This window comes from Gobius niger, assembly GCF_951799975.1.
Source record: "Gobius niger genome assembly, chromosome: 11".
NCBI classification, from domain to species: domain Eukaryota; kingdom Metazoa; phylum Chordata; class Actinopteri; order Gobiiformes; family Gobiidae; genus Gobius; species Gobius niger.
Window position 1 is genome coordinate 17,628,121 of NC_136862.1, and position 11,339 is coordinate 17,639,459.

The following is an 11,339-nucleotide window of genomic DNA, read 5'->3' on the forward strand; positions in this document are numbered from 1 at the left end:
TTGATTTACTCCACCTGGACCCTAAGAGCATTCCACATCTGCAGCTGCTGTGAAAATAAGCACACCCTGCATAGTGTAAAGTGATCAAATAAAAATAGATTTATAAAGCGAGTTTAAAAAGTGTTTGAAAACTGGTGCCTAATATTGTGCTCAGTGTTCATTGGAATTGAAGTTTTTTTTAAAGGATTATTACTGGATAGTCAGTACAGATTTTTCACCAAGAGAAAATCATTTCATTTGATTTTGGTATCAGACTTCTACATAACATAAATGAAATCGCAAATCTGAAACCCACTGATGGCGCTTGGTTACGGGAGACGAGAAACTGTCGATTTAAGACTTACTTTTGGATCAGTACCCACTAATATCAATCTGATGTTCTGAAGGATAACAGCTATTCAATCCACGCTGCTTTTCCACATTTCGCCGATCTCACGATGTCACAACCACAAAAATGCATTGTTTGAAATGTTCAAGACAAAGCACGAGCTATTGAGGAAAAAAAATGGGTGTGCAAAGAAAATACGCAACTTGTCTAATCCCCGCATGAGCCGCTATTATTCATGTTTACTTCATCCATCATTGGGTCTGTGCCGCGGGGTGAGTTTGTGGGCTGTGTTCTCCTCCGACTCCAGGCTCGCCGCTTGTTCCATTGTTTTCCGATGGACCATCTTGTACTTGGCTTTCATGTCGTTCAGCAGTGACACGGCCTCTTTATAGTCGTGTTTGTCGCCGCGTGTGCCTTTAATGACTTTGCCTGAAAGTTACCACAACGTAGAAGAAAGTAAACATTAATTATTATGTTAAACCTTTAATCAAATGCATTTGGGCGCATGTTTGTCAAGTGCTTACTTAAAGGAGCTTCTCTTATTGTTCTATTTAATTTTATTTCCTCAATCATTCGGTCGAGCTGTTCGCTTTGCTGCTGGAGCGTCGGGGCGGGCCGAGGTGGAAGAGCCTTAATCTTAAGAAGAAAAAAAAAATAAACATGTTTTTTACATTACTGAATCACAACATCAATGTGTTTTCTGTTTGAAGCGGGGCTAATCACAGTTGGACGATAAAATGTGCACAGCAAATCCCCAAACCCTTTTCTCCTTCTCTCTGTAGGGTGTCTGGATGCTATCAAGTTTGGGTTTTGAGTCTCTATAAACATTAAGATTTGTCAGTGTGTGCTCCAGCATTCGGACGGCTGTTTGAATTCCTGTCAAAAAAAGAGGGAGCAGAGAAAAGGCAGGATTATTCCCTTCACTTTGGGGCAAAAAAACATTTCCAGGCTTAAATGAAGAAACAAATATATATATAAATAGCCGCACTTCTCACCAATGGGCTCCACTATTGTTCTGTCCGAGTTTTCTGTCAACTCTTGAAAAGGTTTTGTCTCTGGTTCAAAATCATCTTCTGCCTAAACAACAGATAGTGCTTTTAAACTGACCACCTACATGAGCTGTTTTATTAAAGGTACCTCAGGGGCAAAGAAGGGCTGCACTTGTTTGTGCTCATCGCTGTGGTTTGAAGACACTTGTGTGACCTTGGTTTTCACGTGAGTTTGACGTGTTTTTCTGGACACGTTCGGGATAACGTTGCGTGCCTTTAATGTGCGAGACTTTTCAGACATAATAACGACAAAGACAACATTTTCGATTCAAAGATAAAATAACAAACCTTCCATTTGGGCAGCACAGGAACTTCAGCTAATGTCTTGACTTCCTGTACATTTTTCCTCTTTATTTTCACCCCCAGTTTGTCCTGGAGGTAGTACGTCAGCAGGGGTGGGTCTCCTGTGTCGAAACAAAAGCACAATGTGGTTCTAAAAAAATGCTCCTTTTACAGACAAACTGAAAGAACCAAAAGAAACAGCACCACTTCTCTGTGTTGTCAGAGGGTTAGAGCCGATATCGATTTCACTCAACATCGGGAACAAGGCCACGGCCAACAGCGCCTCCTCCTCGGCGATCTAGGAGACAAAACAATTAGGATTTTACAAGTCGGGAAGTTGTTGGAGCCTGTGTGTCCAACACTTGATCCTGCTCACCTTATTGCCCGATAAATCAAGGAACTGAAGCTCTGGGAATGGAAATCTGGCTTCTTTGTATTCATCCCAGTCTTTCTGCTGAATAAACTAGTGACACAACACACAATTATTATTATTACCCAAAAAGAAGCATTTGAGCGTTGTCATTGTTGTTACCTGCATGAGTTTTAATAAGTTGTCCTTTGTATTTTTAAGTGTCTCTCCGTCTGCTTCATTGTGTTCAGGGGAAGTCTGTAGAGTTTGCAAATGCTCCAGTAGATCCAATAATGGGACCTCAGAGACGACGTTCCCTCTAAGGTTCAGGTACTTCAGTCTGTCGGTATGGGAGATATGTTCATAATAACAACTATATGATATAAAGTCATACTCCTCCATATAACTATAGAAAATCGAATAGTTTGTAGTAAAGTACGTGTCAATCTATTCTTTTCTCAAACCTTTTTAGATTTGCCAGACAGCTGAAGACGTCAGAAGACAATTTGTTGTCATCAAGCATCAGGACTTCGAGACATTTGAAAGATGGGTCATTCTCTGAGGCTGGCCTGAAAGAAAACAAATAAAAAAAGGGTTAAAAAGTTTCATAATACTAACATTTTATAGGTAGGTACATGATTACACTGTGCTTGTCTATATCTGTAAATAATAATAATAAAAACATATTAATAAAGTATGCAGCCAGGGTGAATATGGACAATAAACATCATAGACCATTTACGAGTAGCATATACTGACTGTGTGGTGTCATGGTTTGAGGAGTTCAAATGAAGAGGAAGGTGATAAAGCTGGTTTTCAGTCAAATGAAGGACTCTGAGGCGTGAAAGGCGACCAATGGCAGCAATGGCATCTCCAGATAAGCTGTTATAGGACAAATCCAAAACCTGCACAAAGATTAAATCAATGAATGCTGAAGAGGAGGCTGATATCTGTATCTGTCCAGTAAGCCGCAATCCCCATAGCAAAAACTCCACAATACTAACAATATCTCACAGAAAACAATTTAAACACGGCTTTTCAAATGACTGTTATTGTGATTGTGATGACAGCTTTTCAGGCTTTTTCAAAAATATCTTGTATGGAAAATGAAGTCGCCTATTCTACATTATATATATCACATATTCAATTCTGTTTTGGGTCGTGGCAAGTCATTCTATGGTGATAGTGGGTCCCAACGCCACACCATTTGAGAACCGCTGAGCTGGAGCTACTACAGTTCATTAAAAGCTAAAGGGCTGTTGTAGCGCCCTCATGTGGCCAACTCTGTGTTGTAATCTTTCCCTAAATTAAATCTTCCCTATGAGCACTGAGCTGGAGGTTCTGAGATGATTTCAAGATACAAAAAGAAGAGAAAGAAGATAATGACTATATACTGTATGTGTTAAAAAATAAATAAATATATATATATATATATAGCATGGATTTGGAAAGTGAGATCTACCTTCTGATGGGACTTTACATCTTTGGCCCAGAAGGGAATAGGATGATTCTCGAAACTTTGGGCAACTAAGTCTGAGAAATGTCCAGTTGAAGTGAGTTTTATGACTGTTAAAGCTGGTCAGAGGGATGCAGCCCTCCTGAACTTTCAAAAAATATTGGGACGTGACCACAGAAGCGGCAAAGGCTTTGTTGCCAATAGAACAACAGGGTCGTCAGAAGTGAGATGACAAGAAAAGACGCAAACGGTCAAAGAAAAAATCAAGCGTGGAGTCATTAGGAATCCATCATCTACCAGTGCTGTCATTTTCAGCAGCTGTAACAGACCTGAAGAGTAAAGAAGTACAAGGGATTTGGTGCAGAGACATTGTCAATGTGAGAAAAATGGAAACCCAACCACTATTGATCAAGACACTTCAGCTGAAATGTTTAGACTGAGTCGGGAATGATAAGGACAGAGTTTTCAGAGGTTTTATGGACTGTGGAGCTCAGTGACTGCATGGACTGATACATGGGCTCATGGCTGGATCAGTAAGAAGCATAATGCTCTACTCCAACTTTGGTTGATTTGCTTCAATCAGACAGCCTTTCAATTTTACACCATCCGAAGTTTGAAAGTGTGAAAAAAAATCTGTATAATTGCATAATAATTGTACATGCAGTGTATATTACCCAAAATGAACCCAGTTTTAAATGTCTTTTTGTTTTTACATTGGGGGTCCCGAACTGTTCGCATGGTAATCTTGGGGGGCCCCGTCCGGAAAGGTTTGAACTAATGCAGTAGAACTCAAAGCCACATGAACAGCATTATGTGCTATAGTTTTAAAATGTGTTTAATACAATAATGAATCCCATTAGAGTCAGTTAAAATCACCTCTAAATGTGGAAAGTCAGCCGGATCAAATGTGAAGTCCTGCAGTCTGTTCAGTGACAGGTTGAGCTCTTTCAGCGACACAAAACTTCTGAAATGATCTATAAAAACAAAGTATTTGGCCATGTCTACTATGCACATTAGTCTACACAGGGTTTCATGACAGACTCACCCAATGACAGGAGGTTTATACATGCATCTATATGAATGACATTGTTGAACAAAGTTAAGTCTTCGTAATTCACCTGAAAAAACAGACAATTAATGTTGCTGTTGTGTTTAAGATCTGTGTGTAGTAATGTGACTTACTTACATTATTAAAGTGCTGTTCTTCAATATCCACAATGCTCAACTCACAAGGCTCATCAGCACAGTGTAACTGGAGCTGTAGAAATGTTCAGGGATAGTGAGCAGATGTTTGAACATTTATCTGTTTTTTATAAGGCAAAAGACTTACCAGTAAGGCTTTGTTTAATGTCCTACCTCCAGTGACTCCGCTGTCCTTCTGTTTCTTTGAGGTTTCTTTGGCCCTTTTGTACACGTTTTTATAGTTGATCTCCACTGCCTTTCTGTAAGCAACAAGCCAGTGTCCATCCCCTAGAAAACAGTACGGTTTAATTTATTTATTAAACGTATTATTATTGTTATATATATATACATACATTTTTTTTTTAACTTCCAGCCTACCTTGTCTTCTACGTGTCGGGGGTATTTTAGCAGGAAAATATTCAAATTTGTACGAGGCGTTCATTTGCATTTGTAAATTGAAACAAACTGAACAAACCGCGCATGTTTCGGTTAAAATTGATGATAAAATAAATAAAATAAATACATTTCCAAAATGGATTCACGGCTGGGATCGAGTCGTTTTTTGGAGAGTTCGGTCTCCTAGCAACAGCATGTAAAAGGTGAGCATCCGGCCCACGGGGGGGCGACAGAGAGCCCACTGACTGCGCCAAAGATTAAGAATGAAATCAAGATATCCACTTCTACATCAAAAAGGGTAAGGACCACGCAGGCACAAGTTTTTGTTTTGCATTGAAATAGTTATAGTTTTGCATACATTATGTCATGAGGTCAAGTATATACATGCAATCCAAAATATGTACATGCTTTTTACTGAAAACCTTCGAGAGAATTGACAAGTGCGCATGCCTGAGGAGAGGGAGAGCGGTTGTGACTGCGGTGCCAGTTATTCACAAATAACATTTTCGTATTGTTATTTTTAACGCCTTTATCTCTTCTCGCAATCATTTAATGAATGCACTACATCTGGTGTCCGGAGTAGCAGTTTTCTTGATGTGTTTTCTTTTTAAAAAGCACTTATCTCTTTACTAGAGAACCCGGAAGTGAGAGTGAGTTTATCCTTCGACTCATTGGCGTCTTCATTTCAGAGCACAGAGCATCAGTGTCGAGAGCGTCGAATTTCCTGGTTTGGTCTGAAAATACTCTTTATAATGTCCTTTTTCACATGTCAAACGTCGTAGCGAGTGGCTTGTGAAGGTAAGGCGCCATTATGTGCGCGCAGTACGTATTTGAAGCCTTTCTGAATGTCATAGCGAGAGCTGTTGAAGTGTGAACTCTTCCCAGTAGTCTCTACAGATGTTCCCTGCACAGGATTCAATCACAGTGTTTTCGTCTTTTATTTCTTGTATGTGCAGGACGTCTGATCAACCATGGGGAACAAAGCCTCGAAAAGTGGCAACATGGACGAGCCGGTTAAAACAACTTTATTTGAAAAAGAGCCAAGTGGCATTACGTACAGGATTCCTGCGCTCATCTACCTGCGGCACGTCCAGACTTTCCTCGCCTTCGCAGAGAAGAGGTCCTCGCCCTCTGACCATAACGCCAAGATCCTAGTAATGAGGAGAGGAACGCTGAAAGAAGATGGATCTGTCGAAGTAAGATGATCAACAGTTTGGACAAAAAAAAAAAAAAAATCTGCATATTTTGTTGGTCATAACAGTGTAATTGCGGGGGTCGTATTCCTTCATGCTTGGGCAAGACACTTCACCCACACACAGATTAGCTGCCTCACCCCCAGTCTACCCCAGGGCAGCTGTGGCTACATTAGTCGCTTATCATCACTACCAAATATGGAGTGAATGATTAATGAGAACAGTGCATTGCTCTGAGAAACTGACCCAAGATTGTAGAGCGTAAAACACACGTAAGCTGTGATATATCTTTGATGCAGGACAGTAGATTGGAGGGTAAGAGTGTCAACCTAAGTTTGGGCGCAAACATTTTGGAGAGAAACAGCAGACCAAGCATCAAGTACAATCAACAGGAATGTTATTAAATCCAATGTTTAAGATAAGATTTAGCTTTCAGAAAAACAATGGCATTTGAGGACAATGACGGTCGGAAGGACCGAGGCTCCTCCATCTTGCTGACAGCTCTATGGTTATAAAGGATATGTTAAAAGTGATGGCTTTGATAGATACATTTATCATACTGAATGAAGTGTCATGTTTATTTGTGTTTTCTTTAGTGGTCGTCAAGCCAGGAGCTGCAATCAGCCACCTTGCCAAACCACCGCACTATGAACCCATGCCCTGTTTATGAGAAAAACAGTAAAACGGTCTTTCTGTTTTTTATTTGCATCTTGGAACACACGACAGAAATGTGGCAAATCCTCACAGGTAAGAACAAAACCCGACTGTGTTACGTGACCAGCGGCGACAACGGCCAAACATGGAGCGAAGTGAGGGACTTGACAGAGAGCGTCATTGGGGAGACTATCTACAAATGGGCTACTTTTGCCGTCGGTCCGGGACATGGGGTCCAGCTGGAGAACGGGAGACTCATCATCCCAGCGTACGCCTATTACATTCCTTACAGATGCTTCTCCTACCCCATTCCCTACACCGTTCATCCACGTGCTCTCTCCATATACAGCGAAGACGAAGGGCGTACGTGGCGCCTGGGTAAGATGCTGAGGAAACCCTCTTGCGAGTGCGAGATGGCAGAAATTATCGACCACGAAGGCAGGAGCCATCTTTACTGTAACGCACGCCACACGCGCAAAAGACGCGGTCACAGATGCGAGGCGCTGAGTGAGAACAGTGGTGCCTTTTTTGACAAGCCGCACCTCGCCCGCGAGCTGGTGGAGCCCCCGTCAGGTTGTCAGGGCAGCGTCATCGGCTTCCCTGCTCCCGAATTCGTCCCGAACGACGACGCCGAAAGCAAAGCGTGCGGGACTTCTCTTTTGTCGCCGGATACTCAAACGTGGCTACTCTTCATGCACCCCACTAGCAAGTCGTGCCGGAGGGATATGGGTGTTTATCTGAACCGCTCCCCGCTGCACTCATCCGGATGGGATAAGCCTAAGATCATACACACCGGTCCTAGCGGCTACTCAGACCTGGCCTATAATGGGGATAAAGATACATTCTCAGGCCTGATGGAGTGTGGGAAAGAAACTGAACTCGAACAAATCGCATTTGTCACTTTTACGCTCAATGATGTCATGCAAATAGGCGGCAGAAAAAAGATGGACTGAATAGCAATTACGTATGTGGCTCTTAATGTAAATCAAATCTAAATTGAAAAGACTAATTTAAATCAAAGGTTATATGGATTTAAATAAACTTATGAAAAAAAAGAGCAAATAGAGGTTTTACCGCGACCAAATTTAAAAAGCAAATCCAAGACAGAGCTGTTTTCTGAGCTTGAAATTCGAACCAAAACAAGCGTAAATTGATTTGTGAAGTGAAAGTTCCCTAAATGACTCCTGCAGCGGACCACCACTCTGAGGACCACGTTTGAGAACCACTGAGAGAGGCCTATAGTGAGAGTCTCCTTGTTGCTGTCAGAGACTAAACCACTAAATATGCTGTGAATGTGCTGTGACGTTCCACAATACATCCGTCTGTATGCATGAGTTGTGAGATGTCGTCTTTGTTCAAAAAAAAAAAAAATACTTAGAGTATCAATATGCAACTGTGCAGATGTGTCAAAGAAATTACTATTTTTAACTGTTCGGATGAGTCCTTTTTTAGCATGCAGTGGTAGACTCTCTATTGTCAGGCCTTTTGACTACTGTTTCATCTCACTCTACATCTTTCGATTCAAGCAGTGGAGAAAAAATTGACTACCTCTTTTTATTTTGAGATCATAGCTGGCCTTGTGAAGGAGAGCAGAGACTTTGCTCCTGACATAACCTTTACATTAAGTACTCGATGCCTTTGACTCCACTCTTAAATGTTAATTTGTGCCACAGCCTCAAAAATAGTTTACTCACTCAATTGTTTGCTAAGATTTTTGTTTACACTTTTTGTCTGACAGGTTTCTCTCATAAAACATTCACATTCATTGCTTGACTTTGGTACCTACTCATTTAAAGTGCAATATAATGGCCAGAATAAAGCGTGGTAGCAGTCAATGAAACGCATGTGGAGAAAATACAACTATTTATTTACCCTTTAGGACTTTGCACATGTAAAACTGTATTGAGTGACTGGCAAATAAAAAAAAATACATTTATTATGTGTTTGTTGTTGAAAGTAACAAGATCTGCATGAAATCTGTATTTTAGTAGAAAATAAAAGTAATATGTGCGAGCCCACACCTGTCTGTGTATTGTTTCAGTGCTTTTAAATGGCAGTCAGCTGAGAGGAATGATTCTGCTGAGAGGCCAAAGGGAAAACATGTGACTTTTATTAACTTTGCACTTTTTTATATTCTTTTTATTGTTATGACCCATGGCTCAAAGGGCCACAACGAAGGGGAGACCGCACAAAACCTATGAAAAATAGAAGATTATTTTTAAAAACAGATTGGGGTCAATAAACTTAAACTTTTTATAACACACAATGAAAGAGGACGCCACAAAGTTACAATGCTAGCTGTGGCATGAACTCATTCCTCACTTTTTTAACATAATTGACTCTGTGCCTAACTTCAAATCATTACAACGCCGCCCAAGAAGTGACTTCCTGTTTTAATCCAGCACGCCAAAATAAAAGCACCCAGCTCATTAACTATAATGCGATTTTACTAAGCAATTGATGTTTCATTCATATTAAACAAAAATATCACACTTTAATAGCACTTTAGCATTTCATCATCATTATTTATTATTGAGACTTTGAGAGCCAAACACGTTTCATTATGCTTGTGTGTAATGAGAAATAAAGCATTCTATTCTATTCTATTCCATTCTATTCTATTCTATTCTATTGTACAAGAAATTCATCATCAAATCTTTATTCAAGTCATGAATAAAGCTAAAATGGAAGTTGTTTAGAAAGATCGTAACTCAAACTTAACTTTTGCTCATTTTACAATCAATATTATGGCTTCCTGCATTTCAATAATGATGATTTGGCGATTGACTGTGCAGCCCAAATTTAGTTCAGTGGTGATAGTAGTGTCATAGCTGAGCAATGCAGAAAGTATTTGCTGTCGAAACAGTAAAGTAAAGTATGAACAGTTCTGTCTCTGCGTGTAAGAGCTGTAGTTTGTGTGAAAACATGTTGATGAGTTTAAGGAAATCTATGGGGAGCTGGATGTGATTGAGCAGATGTGCAGACGGCAGGGATTATGTAAGACCGGGGGGGGGGAGCTGTTCAAAGCAGAAAGCGATACATGTGCATTTATGTAATCTTTATGTGACCCTTTAAAACGTTCAGGCCAGAGACGCCTTCGCTCACAGCTACATTTGGTAGTGATGCTCAAGTAAATCCTTAATTCTTCTCTCATTAAGATTATAAAGAATTCTTAGGGAGGGTCAGTTATGGGCCAAAGGGAAGATGATTTGACCTTACGTTTCACCCTTGCACTTTTGTGACTGACAGTAGGGGCGGGTGAAACTGAACTGCATTATAATTTCATGTTCAAATGATCAGTTTAAAAAAGTTTCAGTAAGTAAAAAAAGAAAAGAAAAAGAAAAGACTCCCCCTAAACACCCTGTCATCTATCTGTCATGTTTTTTTCAGTGAGTGCAGAGTTGTGCTGCTCAGTATGACGACCTTGGGGACGTCCTCTGTGGGAGCTGCCAGTGCGTCACAGGTGTTTCGCTTCGGACTGAGAGCAGCAGCGATGATGGGTCCCCCCCCGTCGGCTTTGCTCTTTTCACGGTACACTGTTGGACACAAGGTCACCGCTGTTGTTGCGCCCATCCGATTGACCCCCAGAGCAGCCGGACACTGAAGTGCGACGAGAGAGATGTCACCATCCGTTTAGACAGCTTTGCAAAACACCGCCTTCATGCATAAAAACATCGCACAAGTTCCAGTAAAAGATTGTGTTTTTGAGTCTGCTGATAACACTGTAGAGCTCAATCAGGGCGCATAATTTGTTTTGACTCACAGCAGCACATTTTGTACATTGTTAATAATTCACAAGTGTTTTCAAGTGCCTCCCTAAATGCATTAAGAGTTTTCCTTCACTGTGGAAAGAGTGAGCGCGGCGGCAGTCTCTGAAACTGCCGTGGACACTGTATAGCAGCAAGTCAAGGATTTTATTTCTAAAGCTGTGAGAAAAGACGTTTTTTTTTTTTGCTGTGAAACTGATTAGTGCTGTGTCACTCGTACAACTTTAAAACTTCAAATCCTTTAAACTTCTGAGAGCGTGCGGAGATTCAAAAGCTGCTGCTGCTCGTCTTGAACAAAAACCTACAAAAAGCTCTCCTTTCAGGGAATAATGTTATGCATTCATGAATGATAGATATTTTCTGCTGCATACCATCCCCTTCTGTCTGCTTTCCTGTCATGTGTTGCTATGTAATAAAAGCGTAAATGGCAGAAATAGCTAATTAGTGATCAGCTAATGCCTAATTCAAAAGTCCACAAAACCAATGTTGTTCAAAGAAGTGTAGATCAAAAGGCAGCAAAGCACCATGGGATTGAATCATGATGGCAAACTCAAAGAGGTTTATTCCAAATGCTAACTTATAATGAAATGAAAAAGGAAAAGCAACCTCTCCAGTTACAGTTTAAGATGTTGAATAGGAGCTTTAAAAACTGAGGTGTGATTCCAGGGAAAATAATGAAAAAT

At 40.6% G+C, this 11,339-nt stretch overlaps 2 protein-coding genes across 3 annotated transcripts; one reads left to right on the top strand and one right to left on the bottom strand.

The window, feature by feature from the left end:
* Positions 1–462: 462 nt before the first annotated feature.
* On the bottom strand, positions 463–5,088 carry xrra1 (X-ray radiation resistance associated 1; the record flags this gene model as incomplete). The annotated part of the gene is made up of 16 exons (XM_079566781.1): positions 463–757; positions 853–964; positions 1,089–1,204; positions 1,324–1,386; positions 1,465–1,591; positions 1,666–1,781; positions 1,864–1,957; positions 2,036–2,122; positions 2,192–2,348; positions 2,473–2,577; positions 2,768–2,913; positions 4,341–4,438; positions 4,510–4,582; positions 4,651–4,722; positions 4,795–4,934; positions 5,025–5,088. The coding sequence occupies 16 exons, from the start codon at positions 5,086–5,088 to the stop codon at positions 573–575; spliced, it is 1,755 nt and encodes a 584-aa protein (XP_079422907.1). The 3' UTR covers positions 463–572.
* Positions 5,089–5,687: 599 nt separating this feature from the next.
* Positions 5,688–8,916, top strand: LOC306970807 (sialidase-3-like). 2 transcript variants are annotated; one of them, XM_079566839.1, is made up of 3 exons: positions 5,688–5,840; positions 5,999–6,238; positions 6,832–8,915. In XM_079566839.1, the coding sequence occupies exons 2-3, from the start codon at positions 6,014–6,016 to the stop codon at positions 7,840–7,842; spliced, it is 1,236 nt and encodes a 411-aa protein (XP_079422965.1). In that variant the 5' UTR covers positions 5,688–5,840; positions 5,999–6,013; the 3' UTR covers positions 7,843–8,915. The 2 variants fall into 2 exon arrangements, with proteins under 2 accessions (XP_079422965.1, XP_079422966.1); XM_079566840.1 differs by lacking the exon at positions 5,688–5,840 and having other exon boundaries at positions 6,008–6,238; positions 6,832–8,916.
* The last annotated feature ends 2,423 nt before the right edge of the window (positions 8,917–11,339 follow it).

Coding starts and splice junctions, on each gene's coding strand:
- LOC306970807 (XM_079566839.1), top strand. CDS start 6,014: ATGGGGAACAAAGCCTCGAAAAGTGGCAACATGGACGAGCCGGTTAAA. Junction 6,239..6,831: donor AAGAAGATGGATCTGTCGAA/GTAAGATGATCA, acceptor TGTTTTCTTTAG/TGGTCGTCAAGCCAGGAGCT.